The sequence below is a fragment of the Numida meleagris genome, chromosome 23, assembly GCF_002078875.1.
Source record: "Numida meleagris isolate 19003 breed g44 Domestic line chromosome 23, NumMel1.0, whole genome shotgun sequence".
NCBI classification, from domain to species: domain Eukaryota; kingdom Metazoa; phylum Chordata; class Aves; order Galliformes; family Numididae; genus Numida; species Numida meleagris.
This window is the reverse complement of record NC_034431.1, coordinates 1,564,901-1,585,741: the sequence shown is the minus strand read 5'-3', so window position 1 is coordinate 1,585,741 and position 20,841 is coordinate 1,564,901. Positions and strand designations below refer to the sequence as shown.

Below are 20,841 nucleotides of genomic sequence, written 5' to 3'. Positions count from 1 at the left end.
TTGGCCAGGGGGCGGGGCTTGGCGAGGCGGCTCCCATCGCGCCGCGCAGGGGGCGCGGGGGCCGCAGTAGCGCTTGGGCGGCGGCGGTGTCGGCAGCGATGGGCTCCGCGCGGCGCTTCCCCCTCCTGCTCCTGCTGGGGCTCGCCGGCCCCGCCGTCACGCTGGCCGGTTACATCGAGGTAGGTGCGCGCGCTCCGCCCGGAGAGCCGGCCGTTGGGGCCGGGTCTTCCCCTCGCTCCGCGCCCTCGCGGGGCCCGGGGGGCTGCGTTCGGCCGAGCCTCCCCCGGCCGAGCTCGGATCCTTGGGGCGGAGGGGCCGGGCGTTGCCGTGGGGGCTCCCTCGCCATCTTCACGCGGGGCTCCCGCTGCCGTGGGAGCGGGGCTCGGCGCGTGTCGGCGGGCCCTGGGCGCGGCTGCTATCCCGAGCGCTTGGTTGCGCCTGGGAGCGGTACTTCGGGCGGCGGAACGGCGTCCGATTAGTGTAGAAATTAGTTCATTGCTGCCATTCGCGTTACGTGGGGCTGCGGCTTTCACGTGTGCGGACGTGTAAGGAGAGGGGGGAAATTCCGGCTTTCTCGCTGGGAATGAACGCTCCGTGCGGCTGGGCGCTTGACACGCCAGGACGCGGCGGAGGAAAGCCCCGCGGTTCGGCCCTGCGCGGTGCAGGAGCTGCGCGCTGCAAATGGAGGCTGCGAACCCGCACCTGGGTGCTGCGGGGTTATTTAGGGATGGACGCGGAGCGGGCTCGTGGCTCGGCTCGGCAGCGTGCGGCGCGGTGCCGGGCCAGGCGGAGCGCTCGCTGCTCTGCGTGCGGGAACCCGAGGCCGCCAGCTGGCAGCGAGCGCGGCCCCGCGCCGTTCCTAAGCCGTTACGTGACACCAGCCCGTGGCTTTCCCTCTGCCTGTTTCTGAAGGCGCAGCGTTCCATCTCCTCCTTATCGTTGTGTTAAATGGATGCAACGCGGCGCTCGTTCTGTTTGGAGAGGCTGGTGCTGAGGATGCTTGCAGCAGGGCTGGCCTGCGGGATGCCAGCCGGGGCTGTGCTGGGGTCACTCGGGGTCCCCGGGGGGGGGCTGCCCTGGGCGGTGGCTGCGTCCGTCGGATCTCGTGCACCTGTTGAGAAGCTCCTCCAGCTGTAGGTCACTTCCTCTGTCACATCCGACACGCGTTCTGGATGCTGTTGTGTTCGTGGACTCGCGTTACGGAGAGCCGACCTCCTCCTCTGGGAGCAGACACGGCCCTCCTTTTATTCTGAGGCCGAAGAAGCTGAGCTCAGCGTTCACCCGCCGGTCGCGGGGTCAGCAGAGGCTTTGGCATCCCTGAGCGCCCTGCGAGGGTGCTGTGAGCACAGCGCAGCCGTGCTGGCCTGGTGGAAGAGAGTTAACCTGCCCGCCTTCCTGCCACGCTCCTCATCCTCTTGCCCTGCTCCCGGGCTGTGGCTTCGCTCCTGAGCTGCAGGTCGGGCGTTGCATGCTGCGATCTGCTCGGCCGTTCCCGCAGCACCATCTGCATCCTGAAGGCGTGACAGCCACCTTAATCTGCTGGCACAAAATGTCAGTTGTCACATTTGACTTCTTGGTGTTTTTTTTTTTTTTGCTGCATTCTCCACCATTGCCTTGTCAGCGGGGAACTGCAGGTCGGTCTTGCTGCCAAATTGTCTCCGGAATTGTGGCTGGATGCAGAGCTTAGGAAGTGAAATGGTGGCTGCTGTTTTTATCATCTTTGCTAGCGGATAGCAGGCAATGTAACGAAAAATATGGGGGTTGATTGATTTTTATTTTTAATAAAGAGGACATTTGAAAGCATTCCAGAGTGAAGGCCAACGCGTAGCGGTGGGCACGTTTATCAGTTCGGTGGAATTGGCACTGTCCCATTAGGTGGATTTTCTCTTGCTTGATTATCTTAGCTAGCAGTCCCTGTCCCCGGAACACCCACTAATCCGCTTATCGACCACAATTTGTTTTTCTTTCTCCCCTGGATGGAGGAAGAGGAGTGGCAGGCTTATTTATTTATTTATTACTGGCATCTGAGCCTTTGAATAGGGCATTCCCCAGGGCTCCTGGCTGGTGTCGGCCCTCCTTTCAGATGGTGTTGCTGCCAGATAACCTCTGACAGTCTCCGTGCAAATGAGTTGGAATATACGAGCTCAGAGAAAACGCGGACGCCCGAATCGTGTTTTTGTCTTTGCGGGGTAACGTGTCCTGGGGTTGTGTCTGAACTGGGGGCTGCTGCGTTCTGCTCGTGAAATCTGAGAGAACTTCAAATAGGACGCAGACGCCGACTGAAAAAAAGGAAATAAATCTATTCTAATTTGATCTGTGTTCCGACGATAAACTGCTCGCGCTGTGTCCCCGGGGCCTTTAAGGATGCAAAGTTTCTTTTTTATCGCTTGACCTTTGTGTGTAATCGAATCTGAGGCAATGCAGACTTGATGCTGCTTTTGGTTTTCATCTTAATAGCGTTTGGTTTTAGTGGCCCTCTTCCAGAGCTCTCCTGAATGCTTCTGTTACCCATCTGTCTCAGGTAACCAAGGTTTGGGGTGAGGAAAACAAGGTTCATTCTTGGATCGGGATTGTGCAGTTTGCGTTGCTGTTGTTTTTGTGTGGTATGCTTAAATTCTCACTAACGAAAATATCAGCCTTGTGCCATTTCTGCAGACCTTAGGGACTTGTAATTGCCTGCTGCATTGAACAAAGAACTCCACCTAGGGGAAATTTCCACTTCTGTGTTCAAGTCCTGAGGAGAAACAGCTCAGGAAAATTCCAGTCCTGAGCGTGGCCTTTGCTTTGCTTTCAGTTCCCAAAGCTTCACTTCCCGGGAAACATTAGGAAAAATGCGTTTGTGTGAAAGCAGTTATTTGCAACGCCTCATCTGAGCCTCTGCACAACCTGTGCTGAAGCAGAGATGTGTATAAGGAAGCAGACAGTGATGGACGCCTGCTGCTGGGAGGCTGTGGGGCTGCGCTGCCTTGGGCTGCTCCGTGGAGGTGAGCTCTGCACTTTGCACAAGGCTGCAGCTCTCCCAAATCTCACCTGTGAGGGCGTGGTGTCTGTGACCTATTCAGTGTTAATTAGGCACTGGTATCTCTCTACCTTGGGTTAGACTTCTTGTTGTTAATCACGTCCATTGCAACGCGAGAGCTATTTGAAATCCATCGTACAGGTGGCTTGGGCTGCATTTGGGCTTTATTATGGCACGTTGCCCCTCTCCAGCGCCGTGTAGTGCAGGAAGAAGCAATTCAGTGTCTGTCCTGTACGTGCTGTGCTTCTCCCTCGACGGTGCTGGTAAAAATTTGGCCATTGCTTTTTCCCATTGTGTGTGTCTTTGGGAGGCGTGAGGACTCAATCTTGGAAACGTAAGTTATTTTGACTGCGGCGTCTGCTTCTACAACTGCGCTTAAACCGTAACCTTGTTCTCCAGTTGGAAACGCGAGGCGTATGCTCTCCCCAAACCCTTTTGTGTTGGGACAAGGCGGCCTTTACATTCGTGCTCTTTGGCATCTCACACTCTTTTTGTTAACTGCTTGAGGTTGTGTCAATTGATGGCGTTTTTCAGCTGCTTGCTCTCGTGCTGCTTACGTGCAGTAAAGCTGAGCGTCATTGATTTCTGTTATTATTTAGCTCATGCAGTCAGCACCTCTGAACCATTGTGAATTTAAGATGATGTTGGCTCTTAATTGGAGAACTTCAATGCTTGCCATGGCCATAAACCATTTGGGTGAGGCTTCTGCATCAGAACTGTGCTTGAACTTGTGAGGTTGCCCCTTTTCTCTCAGAAAGTGTTGTCTGGACTCATAATGGTGTTTCCTATCTCTGGTTTTACCCGTAATGGAGCCTTTAAGGCACGTCGCCTGTATGCATTTAGTATTTCCACTTCTGAATTTCCATTTTCAACGCTTTCCTGTAGGTGCCACTAAATCTCAGGTCTGTGAAGAGTGACAACGGCTTGAAAGCATTGTGTAGAGTCTCCAAGTAACTCTTCCATGTATATATTTACCTAATGAATGGGATAAGTTGTTGGGGGGCTCCTCTTTACTGTGCTTCACCCAGGATGGCACCTATGGAATTGGTCTCGTTCAGGAGATCTGATGGCTCCGTGCTGGGAGCAGTGGGCTGAGAGGTCACTGGGACAGGGCAGGCTGCAGGCTGGAGGGTTGGGGTTGGGGATCTCAGGAGAAATAGCTCATGGTTCTTGTTTTGTTGCACTTGTCATTTATGAATTCCTGCAGAGGTAAATGACCAAATCCGCGTGAAAATCCTGTGTGTGGATAACAATTTTTTTTTTTAACTCATTTGGCAGTAGGCTTGCTGTCCCCTCAGCTGGGACGAGTGTACATTCCTGACCAAATTCCTGAAAAATCCCATAGGAAAGAGATAACAGAAGTGCAGCTGACTTTCTTTCGTGGCTCTGCTGCTTGCTCTGCGGTCTCGTGGGGCTGATCTTTAACTTATCTGCGTTTGCAAAACCTCCGACTTGAGACAAACGATGGAAATCCTAATCTTCTGCAGGCGGTGGTAAGCTGATCTCACCAGCAGCAGAACACAGCCTGGCTTTGCACAGCCAGGTGCCCACCTGACCACAAGCACGTGCCCCTAAGCTGCTTACGGCCCAGCGTTCCGGGGGTGCTCTGTGTCACCAGTGGGGTGAAGAATACTCTCCTTATTTTGGGGGCACTCGCACAGGGTCGTGCCGGGGGGCTGGGGCCATCCCTCACTCCCTACAGAGATGAGCTGTGCAGCACGCTGCCCGCTGGCGAGCCCTCTGCTTTGCAGGGGCTGTGAGGATGCTGTTCCGTGCAGCTTTGGAGGGCTTTACCCAGGAGACGGAATCGATAACAGTTTGGCTTGGATGGCCTCGCTGCGTTTCGAGACTAACTGAAAATCGTTATGAAATGATGACTTGGAGTTTTTTTTGGTTTTTTTTTTTTTTTCCAAGTCGCCAAACACAAAGAGCTTAAAATTTGCCTGCGTCGTTTAAATGCAATGCAAAAAAAAAAAAAATAACAGCAGAGATGATGGAGCCCGTCCTTTGCTGGGTGGCTTGGTGGAGCTCTGTGCACCATAGAAGCTGGGCAGAGCGCGGGCTCGGCTCTTTGCAGCGTGACTCATCATGTAGGCGGAGGTGTGCTGGGGGAGATAACCGCGCTCGGCGCTGGGATTCCAGGCTTTGGCTCCGTGACAGGGATGCATTTAGGTAATTTCATACGGTAAGCTCTCTAACAAAATTACGCCAGTCAGAAGCATGGCCTGATTCAGGTCAAGGACGTGGAGAGAGATGCGCACACAACCGGAGACGACTGGGGCCGTGGTTCCTCCTGCCTGTAACAGAAGATTGCTGCTTAGCGAAGTTTCCATTTAAGAGTTGCTAATTGTCATCATCTTACTGCCTGCTGATCGCATCAAGCAAGCTGACAACCAGCCGTAGCAGACATGTTTAAGTAAAAGTAGTGTTTAACCTTGAAAGTGCCCTTACTCATTTAGGTCTGCTTTTGCAACCAGCAAACGTTGGCTGCTGAGGAGGTGGTTTTGAGAGTGCTGTGTTCGGAGCTGCTGGCCGGTGGGCTTGTCATTCTTGCAGCGGGGAAAGTTGTGTTATTCCGTTCACTCTCTGCTCTCATGGGCTCGTGTTTCCTCACGCAGCTGCTGTGCTTGGTGTGTTCAGTCTGCTGCCTTGAAGCCCTGCTCAGACATCATCTCCTGGTGCTGTTCTTGCAGGGATGGGCAGGAGGTTGGGTGAACTGCTTGGGATTTTCTGGGAGTTGCCCTCCGTTAACTTGGAAACGGAGGTGCTTAAATCAAAAGCCAAACGTTTGCATTTTTAATCTTTGGGCTTCTCTTTAAAGGTTTTTACATTATTTTTAGCCCCTGCTCCCTGCCAAAAAGCCTCATCCCTTTTGTTTTGGATTTTGGGTTGATGAATCCCACTAATTATGATGTCATTGCGTAGTGTGAAGTGACAGCAACAAAAAGAAAAATGTTGCCCGTGCCATCTGTTACAATAAACATGCACTCATGTTAGATTTCAAGAGGATTTGGGGTGCATATTCACAACAGATGCTGGTCTCTGCTTAGACCTATGGTGGCCTCCAGCATAAAGCTTTTAATCACCAAATTCCCTCTATGGTTCTGGACTTGGTGTGGCCCATTGCTGGGTCTTAGCAGATTTTTTTTTTTTATGGGTGTTTAATCTTTTCCCATTCATATTGGGACCCATAACTTGCCAGAAGTGGTCCTAGAGCAGTCGGCGTGAATTACACTAAGTCACTGATGCCAGGCGTTGGGTGCGGGCTGGCTGACTTCTTACCCTGGTCGCCTTACAGTAATTGTGGCCTGAAATAGAGAGGGGCAGATTTGCTTTAATCTGCTAAGTATTCCTCTCAAAAGATTAAATGCAAAACGTTGATTCAAACCTGTGGTTTGAGTTCCCAGTGAGCGTATCGGCATTTGAACGTGGATCTTTCTCTGCATAATTTATCAAAGCTCTCGCTGAAGAAATTGAATTTGATGTCTGGATCGTTTGACGCAGCAAGATCAGACGCGCATTTAGAAAGCCAAAAGAATGGGAAAGCGGAAAGATCCAAAAGTTGGAAAGATCCAACCTAAGCACGTGAGCCAGCAGAACAGCCTTGGCCAAAGATGAACTCTGCAGTGCAGGGTGTGCAGCGGGGCTCACATGTTTGTTCAGTGTCCCACAACATTGTGCTGGAAAAAAGGGAGACAAGTGGTTGAGGGTGCACGTTGTCATGGAAGGCAGTTACTGCTCTGCAGTGGAGCAGGATGCTAGCAGCTCCCACTTGGTCTCTTGGAATAAGACTAAGTGCCTCTAAGTAGGTGGAGCTGCAGGGTTTCATACAACTTCCCGAGTCCTTCAGGAGAGCATCACAGCCTCAGCACGGGAAGCATCGAGCAGTGGAGAAGGTGTTTTCTTGCTGGCCCACCACAAGGGTTTGATTTGTGTTTTGAAACTTGAAGCTTGGCTTCAAGGACACCAACAGAAGCGTTACACCCAGTGCCCCCTCCACTGCTCCTCATAAATGCTGGCTTGTTCCAATTGAATCCGTGCTTGCTCTGCAACAAAGCTGGGCAGTGTGTGGGTATTCTGTTCAGGGCAGCAGCCGCTTTCTCGGAAGCAATTTCCCAATAACAAAGGCAGAAGATGAATGGCCTGCCAGAGCGCAGGCTTGCTGCAGTGTAGTGTTTTGCACTGCCCTGTCCCTGCGCTGTCTGCAGCTGGCTTTGTGCTCTGCAGCACGGCTGTTGGTTTGTTTAGGTCTCCCACCTTCCCCCTATGGGCTCGTGCTCTTATCGTATGCATGTTCAACACGTATTTGTCACGCGATTCACGACAGCTGATGTGGATTACTTATGTTTGAATCCGCGGTACTGCTTTGATGCATGGTGTTTTGGATAATCTATTCCTTCGTTTTCAGTGCTTGCATCTTGCTTCAGAATGTCTTCATTTCTCAGGTTAAGGGACAAACAGATCTCAGCCAGCTGATCCCCTCGCAGTCCTTCTGCCTTCTCTCCCTGCCTGGAGGATCCTTGGCTCAGCAGCGTGTCTCCAAGGAAGCCTGAAGGGAAGAGCTGGATTCTCAATGGAGCAGGGCTGCTCAGACACCAGGAAATCTCCGTTCAGATTTGCCTGACTGTAAAACCCGCAATACCGGCAAAAAGCATTTTGAAGTCTAGGCTGGATCTCCTGGGTTTGGATGGATTTGTTGTGCTCAGTTGTATTAAGCAAGCTTTTGGACCTTGCTCCACATGGGAATTAGCGTGGGGGGGAAGAACACTTTTCAAAGTACAACCACATGGGAGGTTTTCCACAGGGCATCTGTAGCGCGTTAATTCCCTCTTTCATTGTGGAGCATGGACCAGAATGGATCACTGCAGCCCTTTTGTAATTCCTGCTGATGTATTTCAAGGGTATTACAGTTCTGAAAAGGCCAGTGCCATACGTGTTAGTCAGGTGTATGCAAACAGCTGAACTGGTTGCTCCAGAGAAGCATGTTATGAAGATGACCCCAAAATGTGGGGCTGGAAGCTTCATCCGTGTAGTGGAGGAGAAGAAGTGGGCAGCGCTGCCTGCAGAGGCCAAGCAGCCTTTAGCCTCAGGCAGAAGCAACCCCAAGATGACTTCCTTTGCCTCGTTGGCCGTGGTTTTGATTTGACTTCTTGTGTTCCCTGTCACTGTCCTTAAAGATTTTTGCAAGAAGTTAAATTGTTATTCCTTACTGTGTAAGTGGTTGATGGCTTTATTCATGCTGCTCTGTTATTGTATTCAATAGCCTGTGATTATTAAATCTATCTCGATCGTATAACTGAGGACGTAACCAAGATTTAGCTACAGCTGGCAGCAAAGTTAACCACCTAAGGGGGGTTTAATGTGCACAGCTGTCTATAGCTGCACTTCCAGCACCTATTGCTGTGGTGTTAACTTTGAGATGCGTTGCCGCTTCCATAGACTTTTTTTTTCTTCATGCCATAATAGGAGGCTGGTCAGTAATGGCTCTTTATAACAGATAACTCTGAATACTCTAGATCTGTAAAGCAGAGAATTGTGTGTTTTGTAATATTTGCTTTGGAATGACGTCTCTGGTTTAGAATATCTCTTCAGATGCATCTCTGAGCAGCATCTGTAACATCCATGTAACATCACGTGTAAGATGATGTTCTTTAGCAATGGAGTTGCAAAATACACTGTGTGGTATATGAAGCACAAAATAAAGAAGGATACATGCTGAACATCTCAGAGTGGTGCAGTCTGGTGGAACACATCAGGACGTGGACATCTTTAGCTGAATTTCAGATTCCCAATTGCTGGCATATGAACCTGCTGCTGGAACACTCAGCCTGTTGGTGTCTGTACAAACACCTTGCTCTCTTTTTCTCTGCTGTGTATGAATGGATAGTTGGGGTCCCGAGGAAACAGCTGCACTCCTGATGGAGACTTGAAGCTGTGTGCTTGGTTTGGTGGTAGGTTGGTTAGTTGTTGGGACAGGTCCTGCAGTGAGGAGAACTACCCTCAGGAATGAAGAGTGGTCCCAAGGAGGAGGACTGCTCTTAGTATTCCTGCTGCTCTGGAGTCATAGTCCTGTCCCTTTTGTTGGTAGGTGTAACTGTCAAAGTAGAGATGGCCTCTAATGGAATCATTAGTTAGTCCATCCATCATTGCTGTCCAGGTTTTACAGTTGCTTTGCAGCCTCTACACATGAGCTTGCTTTCTTGCCCAGTTTCCTCCTCTTAATCTATTGTGTATTTTCAATCAAGTCCAAAAGCTCTCGGTGCAGGATTCTCACAACCTTCTGAGTATCCCTAGTATCCCTGGCATCCCTAGCTCCTGCCAAATTCATCCCACACTGCCGCCTGCGTTAGCTGGAGGTGGTGCATGGAGGGGCACCCTCAAACTGAGCCTTGCGCTGCTTAGGAACACGTTGGGGCCCTCAAAGTTATTTTTATATATCCATCCAAAATGAGGATATTAGAATGAGACATTCCTGGCTCTCTGGTGCTATTACATCATCAAGCTGTAATTTCAACATGGCTCCTTCTCAAGTGCCGATTTCTTATGATGTGAGGCACCTGAGCACATTCCATAGGGCTAATCCACTGCAGCGATGTGCCAGGTTTTGGTGAGGCTGGTGTCTGCAGCCCTGTGTTACAACAAGCCTTGTTGGGCCACGTCTGGAGTCTGCTAATGAAAAACAAAACCGCCACTCCCTGGCGTGAGAACTTGGTGCAATGTTCTCATCCTTTGACTTTGAGAAAACTATTGGAGCTGCTCAGCCCATGGCTAGGAAAATGGTGAATGGCCTGTTACATCAATATTCCAATCGATCTTCTCTCCCCTCACTCTGTGGTGACGGGGTTTATATGTGAAGTCAGCATTTCCATTGCTGTCCGTATCTGCTTTGTCCAGTCAAGGGAAGTAAAATTGGTTTGTGACAGCTGTGCTGCTGGCCCTCTGCACGGGTAGGCGCGCTCAAGTGTGTGTCACGTTGGGCAAGAGTGTCTGAGCAGGCAAAAAAGTTTCTCCAAGAAAAAATAATCAGTACATTTCATGCTAACAGCCCTTTCCAGGCTGGAAAAATAAAGTGTTGTTTGGAATCTGTATATTCAGAATACATCTTGTAGGTTTTCTTGCTGTTCCTGCCGCTGGAGGATGCAAAGTAGGCCGAAAACAGCTCTGCTGCCGGGATGGCCGGGCTCTATAAGGGATTAAATAATGTATTCCATAAAATCAAAGTAGTGCTGCCTTTCAGAGACATGAGGGGGAATTTCTCTTGAGATGATGGAAGCCCTCGGTGTTCAATGCCTCTTGTTCCTGAAGGCATAACTAGATGGTCTAAAACTGTTCTGCTGGTTCTCTTCCGAAGGGTGCAGCACGGGCGGGTTTTCTCCCAGATTGGTAATAAAGCTTGTGGCTCGTAATGCTTTTGTGCTTCAGAGACCTCACTGCAGTGTCATGCTCCTTAAAAACTGTCTGGGGGCTGGGCAGCAGGAGCGTGCAGCCGCAGAACATTGCCACGCCTGCCACCCAGCTTGTATTTGCCACGAAGCTGGCTGAAAATAGGAAAGAACCGCTCTCTTTAACGCCTACCTTCAAAATTAGCAGAAATTGCTGAAGGAAACTTCTAGGAAATAGGGTATCTGTGTACCGTAAGTCCCTCTTCCCTGAAAGCAGGAAGAAGTTGCTAACAGAAGTGTTTTGTTTTCTTCTGTTTTGTTTTCGTGCAATGCTGTGCAATCTGATAGAGCCTGACAGCCCCCGCAGCTGTAGAACTCAGCGTGTACCATTCAGGTGTGCTTGTGCAGCGTGCAGCGTCGGTTCACTCTCCCAGAACTGCAGCCTTGACGGACCTGACGTTCTGTGCTAGCTTCTGTTGAACTAGTTTTGCTTTCTGGATCAGCAAAATCAGTAAAGGGGATCCGGTCCTAGCCAGCTTGAGTCTATGCTATAAATTACTCCTTAATTTTCTAATAGCATTAAGCAGTTATTCTAAGTAGAGGCCTATCACTTCCCTTAAAGGAGCTGTTTAATACATCCATTAGAGTTTCTTCTGGTTTAGCTACGGTATGACGTGGTGACTATTAAACCCCAGCTGATAAATTAATGCTTCGGAAATAAAATGCTCCTGAATTAGTCAGGATTGCTTTTAAAGAGTAAAAGATGGAAATCCATTAAGCCATTACGAGGTCCTTTCATGGCTTTCCGTGACCCCGCTGCTGACAAAACTCGAGGGGTGCTCAGGCTCTGCCATTGGACCTCTTTCTTCTGGAAGATGCTGAATCTCGGTGGGTGAGCTTTGGGGGATAGGGGGTTCACCTTCTGTACTGTCCTTTGAAAGAAGAAAGTAAGTGGTGAGATCGGGCCAAGTCCTGCTCTTGGTGCTGGGATGCGTCATAGAAATGTTTGGCTGTCGGGCGATGAGCTTAGAAATAAACAAACTTCGGCCATCTGACTCGTGGCGTCCGGGTGTTGCTCCAAGCCGCCTTCCTGCGCTTCAGCCTCTTTGCTCCTTAAGCACTTGCCTTTATTTATTTATAGGTTTCTTCAAAGCTACTGTTGCGTGCTTGCTTGCTCACATCCAGTTGCCAGCATTGGTGGAAGGAAGCTGGCAGCATCTCCTCGGTTTGGTTGCTGTTTGCTGGGATTAAAAATAGCTGCGGTCACAAAAACTGAAGGGCTGTTTTTCTGTGGGAACAGGAGATGGGTTTGCTCTAATTCTTTTGCTTTTTTTCTCTTTTTTTTCTTTTTTCAACCCAGAAGTGGTAGGATCTCTTCCTAACGAGCAGCTTAACTGCAAACTCAACTCTGTTGAGTCTGGATCAGCAGCCACTTGGCAGAGCTTGAGGAGCAGTGGCAGAATGAGAGCAGCGCTGTGTTTTAGCCGTGGCTTTCCTGTGTTCAGAAGATGGTCATTAACGTGGCCTGGAACACCATCAGTTAAAAACCTCCTGGTTTCTCCTTCCCGTGGTGATCTGTGCAGTTTGTATGTCAGGATTACCAGCTCAGGTGTTCTTCAGAAGATCTGAGTTAGGGAATGGAGCGCTGCAGTGCGGTGTGAGCGGTTCCTGTGGAGTTCTTCCCATGTGCTAGAGGAGGTTCATGTGTTGCCCAGGTGCAGGACTTTAAGGTATTCAATCATGTTTCCAAACCGTTGCGGTCTTTGCACATGAACGGCCAACTTTGATACGGAGCAATGTCTTTATTGAGCTCGGGAGTGGCTGAAGGCAAAGCATGCCTGCACTGCAGGCTTTCCACTCGCTATCTTCCCTTTATCTCGCGCGTTTTTTTTCCAGGTATTTTTCCTTGCCGCTTCAAATTCTTGGTGCTCTGTTGAAATACGCTCTTCTGTTTCCTGCTTGCTTTTTGGATAGCGGTGGTGCAGATCAAACCGCAGTCTGTGCAGCCTTTTTATCTTATCGCGTGACATCTGGGCGGTGAGACGCGTGGTTGGGCTGAGAAACCGCGGGTTCCTGCAGCAGCCCCCCCCAGCACAGCTTCTTGTGGAGCTCCCAGCGAGCTTCGCAGGTCTCTAAAACAACAAGATTCTTTTAAATGTATCTCTGGAATGCTAAATCACTTTGAATCAGCAGTTTAAGTGCTCAGGTTCTTTTGCTGGATGATAGGAAATTCTTCTCTCTCTTTTCTTCCGTTTTGGTCCGCTAGGAAGGTGGGAGGGCAAGTGTATGTGTGTGATTTGGGATGAGTTTTGGTCTAGCAGTTGTTTTTGCTTCAGTTAGTTTCAGTTAGCTTTTAGTTGGTTGCTTTTGCTTCAAACAAATCGCTTGGAAGCGATAAAGGTTTTTGTAACCGTGCTTTCCTGTGTATTACAGAATCTCTGTATCCTGGTTACTGCAGTGATTGTATTCAGCAGCTATTATGTAGGCAAAGTGCCTTAAGATGGAAAGGATTCATTGTTGAGCTGCGTGGAAAAGTTACTTAGCAAATAGCGTGTCTGCTCCTCACATGCTGCATTGTGCTGCTAACAGCCATAAATACACGGTTCTGCTTTCAGCCACGTGGTGCATTTCCCAGCGGCTTTTCCTTCACTAGATTTTCAGTGCGCACGAAAACATCGTCTTGCACTGAAGTTTTCCCTTACTGGCAAGATGGCAGGAGATCTTGACTCTCTGTGGTTCAGATGCCCAAATAACTCAAGTGGGAAAGCAGTAATTAGTCTTGCTGTGCAGGGCAGCGTGGTGACACAGATTGGAGTGTGGAGGGGCTGAGGATTAGTCCAGGCTGAGCCTCTGATGCGTGACCTTAGGCACGTCACTTGACTTTGTGCCTTCATTTAGCCCCACAATAAGTAGGTCTGGCCTGTGTGTGCTGTGATGTGACTTAGAAGGGCTCTGTAGAAAGATGCATTGAATAGCCCCGATGCTGTGTTTTGGTGAAGCAGGGCAGCAAGGCCAGCAGCGTGTGTTGGCACCCACCCGCGTGCAGTGGCAGGGGCACTGCTGGCTGTGTGCTGCTGGTCTCTTCTCTCCACCCCGTGGAGCTGCTCTGGTCCCAGCTGTTACACACAAGTTTTGGAAGCTTGGGGCCTGTCAGTGGAGCTGCTTAAAGGGCACAGTTCTGGGTACTGTAACATTTGTTCAGGGAACTTTTAAATTGAGGACGTCTGAACTTTGTCTCTCTGGGGGTAGAGAATTCTGAAGCCAAGCACGTTACACAAGCAGTTTGGGAAGCCCTGGACTGTGGCTTTGCTGAGTCTGTTCCCCACGACTAGCACCAGGGCTGCCAGCAGTGCTGCCTTCCCTGTGTGCATAGTGCAGTCCCCCAGTGCAGATGTCTGACGGGCAGATTATCTGCCCAGTGACTCATGCAGGCTTGGTTTGTGGAGCATGATAGACTAGAGGAGGAGCGGGGAGATAATCCGCTGTGTAATTAGTGCACATTCCAAGGGCAGAGAGGCTGCCTGTGAGCCACAGGTACTGGGAAACCCCCTTCTCTCTGCAGAAAGGCAGAGCAAAGTGCAGGAGCAGAGTGCTCTGGGCATTGGCTTTGTGTTGGTGTTTGTAGGGCTCTGGCTGCTGTTGGCACATCTGAAAGCACACGGGATGTTGTCACCCAACTTCCAAGCATTCAAGGCTGCGCGTTGGCCATGCACGGGGTGGATCTAAATATAAACTGCACTGAGCCAGCAGTGCAGCTCTTGCATCGCTTTCTGGCTTCTGGCTGCTGCACCACCAAAGTCGATAAAGGACGAGGAGATGAGAACGCCGCCCCTTCAGCAACTTCAAGGAAGCCAAAGGCTGCTTTACTGAGATTTCTGCCTTCTAAATTCAACGGCAAACACAGGCTGGTATTATCAGCTCACACCGGATCTGCCTGCAGACAATAATTCTTCCTGTCTTGGAGTCCTGCCCATGTGCATTATTGTAATTATCAGCAATTTAAAAAAAAATAAAGCAGTGGAGCTAGGATGAGCTGCTAGTCTGTAGATTTACTGCCTGCTGTGTCAGACATTCATTAGCCTTCCCGGGTTCAAGCCACCTATCTGCTGAATAAAAGCAGGAAGAGAAGCTAAGGAAAACAAAGCGTGGAGGACCATTGGAAGCACGAATCGAAAGCTCCGCTCGCGTTTAGGAGTTACTAATCCAAATACAGGGGAATCTGAAGTATTCTGTTTAGAAGTTCTTATGTGTAAAAATCCCTTTGCCAACTTCCTTCACTCTTTAATTGAAGCGTTGGTTTCCTGAACCCTAGCTTGCCGTAAACCCCCACGGACAGGTGAGATTTGTGGCCTTGAATGTGAGGTTGAAGGCTGAGCAGTGCCCAGTGACCCGAGCCGGCTCAGCTCAGCTCCATGTGTTCTCCTGCAGAACTCATCAGGCCGCACTGCTGGAGTTTGTGGCTGCCGCATCTCTTCCTGAACTTTTCTTTTAATTTTGCCAAGGACTGGCCTGCCCTATGGAAGGAGAAATCCCCACGTGTGCCTGGAGGTGGCAGAGATGCGGCCTGTGCTCAGAGGCAACGGGGCCCTGCGCAAGTGTGTGTGCCAGTTTGCAGCCCAGGAAGGGGAGGAGAGTCAGGACACTCGCGTTATCTGAAGGCAGCAGCCGTCGAGGGGTGGGTCACAGGAGGATTGATAAAGCAGAAGGACTCGTGTCTGTGTCAGAGGAGCTATTTCAATTCCTTAGTGGTGTTGAAAAAGTCAAATGTATATCCTCTATGAATGCAGTGACTGTGCTGTGTGGAAGGAGCTGCCGTGCTGACACCCGTGTGGCACTGCTGCTGGGGAAAGTATTCTTTTCAATGAAATCCAGAAAAGGCTTGTTTTCTTTTCTTAAATGAAGTAGAGATGGGAATTGTAATTTACCCAGGTAGGATCTGCACATCTGAAGTCGCCTGGTTTGTGCTGAATGTGCATTGTGGTGCAGGGAGCAGTATTTCTTATGAGGGCCTTCACTTTTCACGGCAACGAACAGCACAAGTAATCTTCCACAGCGCGGTGTGGCACAGCTTGTCAGTGGAGCAGCAAGTAGTTGTGGAATATTTAACCCTTCTCAGCAGGAAATCGGCTCCGACCTATGGACAGTCGGACAAAAGGCGTTTTCTTGTGAGGCCAGGACGTCCCCAGCGCGTTCCTGTGTGTTCTCTGCCCACACTCAGTGCTGCTCACACTCCGGGGTCTCTGAGGAATCCCAGAGGCTGAAGGTTCCGTTTTCGGGTGTTGCTTTAGAGGAAGCCTAAATGCAAAGTGAATTTGAAACAAAGGGACTTGTCCGCTGCATTGTCAATTGTGTGACGGAGATTTTTCCGTAATGGTTATTCTTAGATTTTCTTTGTAACCGTATAGTACATGAACCAACTCTTTAGAAATGAGAAGCAAACCTAAGATTTCTTGTTAAGCTCCTGGATGTGCCGGGATAAAGACTCCAGTTCGGGCTCATCTGATCAGGTGAGCAAGGTTGCTGCAACATCTAACCCCCCTGAAAATTCAGCATGAAGTTACTTGTGACGTTTTGCAGATATCTGTGCTATTAAGGAAAGCTCAGAAAAGAAATTCCAGTTGCCTGGACCCCAGCAGGGTGCCAGAAGGCTTTCCTGAGGAGCAACTCATAGCCAGCAGAATAGCCAGCCTGCTCAGTAACGTATGTTGCGATGAGGTTTAACAGATACTAGAAGCTTAAGGCAAGGAAAGTGGTTATTTTTTCACGTTTGTTGCACTGTGGGGTGAAACAGGCGCTGCTGGGTGTCCCCGTAGCCTCTGTTGTTTGTGGCTGGAATGTGGGATGAAGTGTGAGGTTAAAGGACTGCATCAGCTGTGAGCGCTGCGGTGCTCTAGTGAAGGTGCAAACCTTGTGTGAGCTGAAGCAGTCCTTGCAGGCTGCGGTTCCTCCCGGCCTCGTGGATCAGAACAGCTTCCTGGAACCGGTCAAAGCCTTGCTGACAGCAGCGATGCTGCTGAGATGGCATCCTTCTGTGAAACGTAGTCCTTCCTCACTATGTGAGGAAGTGAATTTAAACTGGAACTTGGGCTGTGCCATCTCTTAGTCATTAGCATTTAACAACTGAGAGGAGTTCTCTCCTAAAGGAATGGATGATGAGAGGGAAGGCTTTGAAAGCCTTGAAAGGAGAAAATCAAAAAGATGGGCACGGCAGTCAAAGTGCACCCAGTGTTTCTGAGGAAGTCTTAACTGACTCTGACGTGCCTGATGGGATAACGAGGTGCCTGATGGGATAACTGGAGGCTTCGGCTTTTCCCTGTCTCTGGCCAAAGGAAGCTGGCAAGTTGTCCAGGAGCAGCGGGATAGCTTCTTTCCCACTCCACACACGTCCCCCTTACGTGTCATTGCTCATCTGTGGGGTGAATCACAGAATCTGTCAGGTCTGAGAAGACCTCTCAGACCCCCACCGTGCCCACTGCCCACCTCCCTCAGTGCCACATCCCCACGGCTCTGGAGCACCCCCAGGGACAGTGCCCCCCCCAGCTGGGCAGCTGTGCCAGTGCAGCACTGCTCTTCCACAGAGGAAATTGTTCCTAATCCCCAATGTGAACCTCCCCAGAGCAGCTTGAGGGCATCACCTCTCATCCTAAGGAAGCCAAGACCAATTTGAGTTGAAAATTTCTCTTTCTTTCCCGACTTACTTCTAAATCTTGCATCTCTCTCTTAATATGGGAGATATTTACAGGGCAAAAGGGGAGTGCTCCTTTTCAGGTTGCAGAGCCCATGTTTCTGAGTGGGCAAAACCTGCCTGTGAAACCTGCTGTCTCAAGTTGAAGAATTTAGGAGTAAACGAAGAACTGGATCCTTAGAGAGAACTGCTTCCATCAGAGAAGGTTTTCAGATCCATAAATCAGGCACTGCATGGCAGGGTGAGGAATTTAACTGACATTAAACTGCCCGGAGATTTATGTGTTTATGGAATCCAATGCTTTTTTTGGTCGTGGAAAGCAAACTGGATTACAGAATTATACCAAAAGGCAGAGTGGAAATTATCATGAAACATTTTGTAACTTGAAGTTCTAGCAGGGAAAGCAGTGGTTTATGTAACAGTCTTTTCCCGAATAACATTCAGCTTCTTCTCATGTCACGGGTGTGCATTCATGGGGTGACAGCTGCTGAAATAGCAGTCACAGAGGGTGTGCATGGTTGGGGGGCTGCTCAGGTATGTGCATGCAGCCCCTCGCAGCCTGCTCGTGCAAGGCATTGCTCCCTAGCACCCACTGAGGTGCCTGCTTCCATTTATGGCTGGGAAATTCCCGGGGAGAAATGCGCTTTGTTTCTTCATCCCTCTGCCATGTGGAAAGGGGGAATTCTCTGCAATACCGAACAGCTTAACTAAGGATGTGTTTTTATCCCGAGCTTCCTTCTGGCTTACGTGTTCACCAGCCCTCCTTTTGCAAAATAATGCTTCGGCGTAGGGAAACCAGCTCTTGTGTGAGTGCAGAGTCACAGCCTGCTCACCCCGAGCCTTTCTTTTTGGGACGCTGAAAGTGATTGTGGGGGCAACAGGAAAGCTCTTTGCCCCAAGAGCCCCATGTAGGTGACTTTTTCCACTTGAGGGGACAAGTTAAATGTGTGGCCTCCACTGGGATTCCTTGTGCTGCGTTCTGTTGTTACAGGTAGAACGAGATAAAAATGCCAAGTGAAGTAAGTGATGTGGTTGTTGGCTGGAGTGGATTGCCAGTGGTGAAAAATGGGGCCCGTTACTCACAGGTCTTATCTTGGAGGCCACGGGGTTAAAGATTCAGCTCCTGCACATCACAGTTCATTAACTCACCCAACTGTGCGATTCCAGAGCAGACTTACTCCATTTGATTGAAAGTGATGAAATCAAGCAAGTAATTAGTCTCGTTTGTTCAGCTGCGAATTGGGGTTTAGCATGTTCCTGTAGCTATGGCAACAGCAGCGACTGATATGCAAACTGCTGGAGCAATCCTGGAGGAGGAATGGTACCTTTGCCACCGTGCGAGGTGTCAAGCCGGAGAGGCAGCAGAACTAAACACCAGCTAACATCAGTATGTAAATAGCGGCCGCTCCTGACTTCAGGAGGTTGGTATGTGTTTGAACAGGAGTTTTGCTCCTGCAAGGCAGTTGTGAATGAATTACCAAGGGATGTTTCTGCCTCTGGATGGGAGCTGCACCTCCTCTGCTTACGCACTGACCTTATTTTGCTGCATACTTGCGAGTACTTTTCTTCAAAGCAAGTTTCACAAGCATAGGCTGAGCTGACAATGTCCAAACCACTCAAATGATGCTTTTTTCTTCTTACCGGGGCCAATGCTGTGCACATTCATGATGCATTTCTTTCTGTTCTTTTCAGAGTTCAGCTCAAATCCTGCATGTAGTCGTAGTGTTGTTACAACACAGAGTTTTGTTGTGGATTGCTTCCTCTAGTGTATCTGATTGTTGCTACTGGCATGGTGGCTGTTTTTAGAGAGATGAAAAGGCCCTCTTAGAAAGTTTGCATGTGTGTTTTTGGGGTTGTAAAGGACCGTCCTACACTTGCCTTTCCCTTCTGGCACAGCAGGGCGCTGAGGAAGGCAGTGCAGGAGCCAGGGCTTTGCTGTGCTGTGTCGGTCGGCTCTTGCACAACGTTTGTGTCGTTCTCTTGGTCTGCACCGCTCTGTCTTGGTGTCCAGGAGGCCAACAGACCAGAGAATAGCAAGTGAAGAGTTTGCCCTGTAACTTTTCCCCCCGAGACAGCCAGTGATGGAGACGTGCAGCATGCCTTCCCAAGCCTCTCAAGAAGCAAGCCAGCAAACCTCCCCTCTCTTTTGCATGAGATTCCAGTGTGTTCCTTCTGTGTATTGTAACTTCCGGGCCTTTGGCTTCTGAGATGGCAAGTGAAGTTTGCTGTTTATAGCAAAACAGTTGCTTGACACCGATCTTCTGGGCAGAACTCATGCTCCTGCATTGTCAATGTGTCAGCAAAGGGCTGGAGCCGTTGGGCTGTTGGGTTTGGCACAGAGAAGCGAGCGATGGTTTGAAGTTGGAGGTGTTTTGTTACGGGACATGGATGCTGGTATCTGATATATACGGTTCCGTATTTTGTTCCTTTGTGCTAAAATTTGCTCTCGGGGATGACTGCTGGCTGAGAGGGTTCTAGAGTAGATAAAACCACTTGTACGTGCATGTTTCTCTCAAAGGCGACGTGCTGTTGAATAGCTCTTCAAACTTGAGGGGTCTTTTTCTGGAGGACAGCCTGGCACTGTGCTTTTCTATCTCGGGTTGGTCTTATCCCTGAGCCATAGCTGTGATTCGGTGCCTCAGTGTCTTACCTTCAGGCACTGCTTTTGTGTGAATAAAGGGAAAGCTGGGTAGTTAGAAGGGAGTCATTTTTCCCCCTAGTATCTAAAAAGCAGGAGCTGTGCTTGCAGTTGACCAGTTGAATTCCTCTCTTGATCGCTTTTTACTTGCTGTGAGTGTATGCGTGTCGATTGAAGTTGGTGGGGATCTGCAGGCAGTGGGGAATGAACAGTGCCTGCAGAAACATATGCATTTTTCAGTGCTTGAAAGGTTAAATATGAAGGCAGGATTGGTGGCCTGGGGTAATGCTGCCTGCCAGGAAAACAGAGCCTTGGGGCAGCGCTGCTCTGGAGCTGTGTCTTGCTGTTTCTCATCTGCCTTATCTGAAGCAGTTGAAATGGATTTCACTCCCCCAAAACCACTTTGAAGAGCTTTTGATTTGGGAGTTCTTAGGGTGGGTTGCTTTGTTGTTGTTCTTAGGGTTGGCTTTTAGTTACACAGGGAGAGGACGGCCAACTCCTAGCCCTTCCGTAAAAACCCAGCTCTGCAGTTTAATTTAATCCCGTTTTTCTTTTGTTCAGCCAGCAGGATTTCAGGAAGGGAAGCTGGCCTTGTTTCCAGTGCTCGCTCTGCAGTTTGACCCGGATGTGCCTTTGTGTTGTCAGGCTTTTGTCTGCTGGTGCACGGCGCTGGCGGCAGAACCTGGCAGGGCAGCACCTCTGGGACTGCATGGGGAGAGGGATGCTGGCTCTGGGGGGCTGCCTCAGCAGGAGCCATCCTTACTTGGGCATTTGGTAAGCTAGGTGTCTCTGTCCCAGATGTGTGAATGGGCAAGCACCAGACTTGAATCTCTGAGCCAGCCTCGTGCAGTGGGAAGCGATTAGTTTATTAGCGTTAGCAACACTGGGAGCTGCACAAAGGAGTTTCTGCCAGGGGTTAATGATACTAGTTATTTGTCCCCAAATACTGGGGATGGAGAGCAGCTCTTTCAAGTTCTTCAGACATCTGTTTTAGCTTTTGTGGGCACAACCTTCAAGTGTGAATTACCCTTTGGTTTCAGTAAGCTGTTGTTGCCAAAATAAAAACAGAGTTTGGAAAAACAAATGCGTTGCTGGTGAAAACCCCGAGCGGGGGCCA

The 20,841-nt window shown here is 49.8% G+C and overlaps 1 protein-coding gene and 1 long non-coding RNA gene across 7 annotated transcripts in view; one reads left to right on the top strand and one right to left on the bottom strand.

Annotated features, from left to right (window-relative positions):
- Positions 1-20,841, top strand: part of APLP2 (amyloid beta precursor like protein 2) — a 43,492-nt gene continuing 22,651 nt past the window's right edge. For 3 of the 6 annotated variants that reach the window (XM_021376280.1, XM_021376276.1, XM_021376275.1), the window contains exon 1: positions 1-179. In XM_021376280.1, coding sequence (XP_021231955.1) covers positions 99-179 — 81 coding nt within the window. In that variant the 5' untranslated portion in view covers positions 1-98. Of the gene's footprint in view, positions 180-12,276; positions 12,298-20,841 lie in introns of those variants that run through there. The other 3 variants (XM_021376278.1, XM_021376277.1, XM_021376279.1) reach the window with 2 other exon arrangements.
- On the bottom strand, positions 1,580-7,456 carry LOC110387749. Its single transcript, XR_002432702.1, has 2 exons — positions 5,471-7,456; positions 1,580-5,316 (listed from the first exon to the last, which is right to left on the bottom strand). It is a non-coding gene; the product is annotated as an uncharacterized LOC110387749 (long non-coding RNA).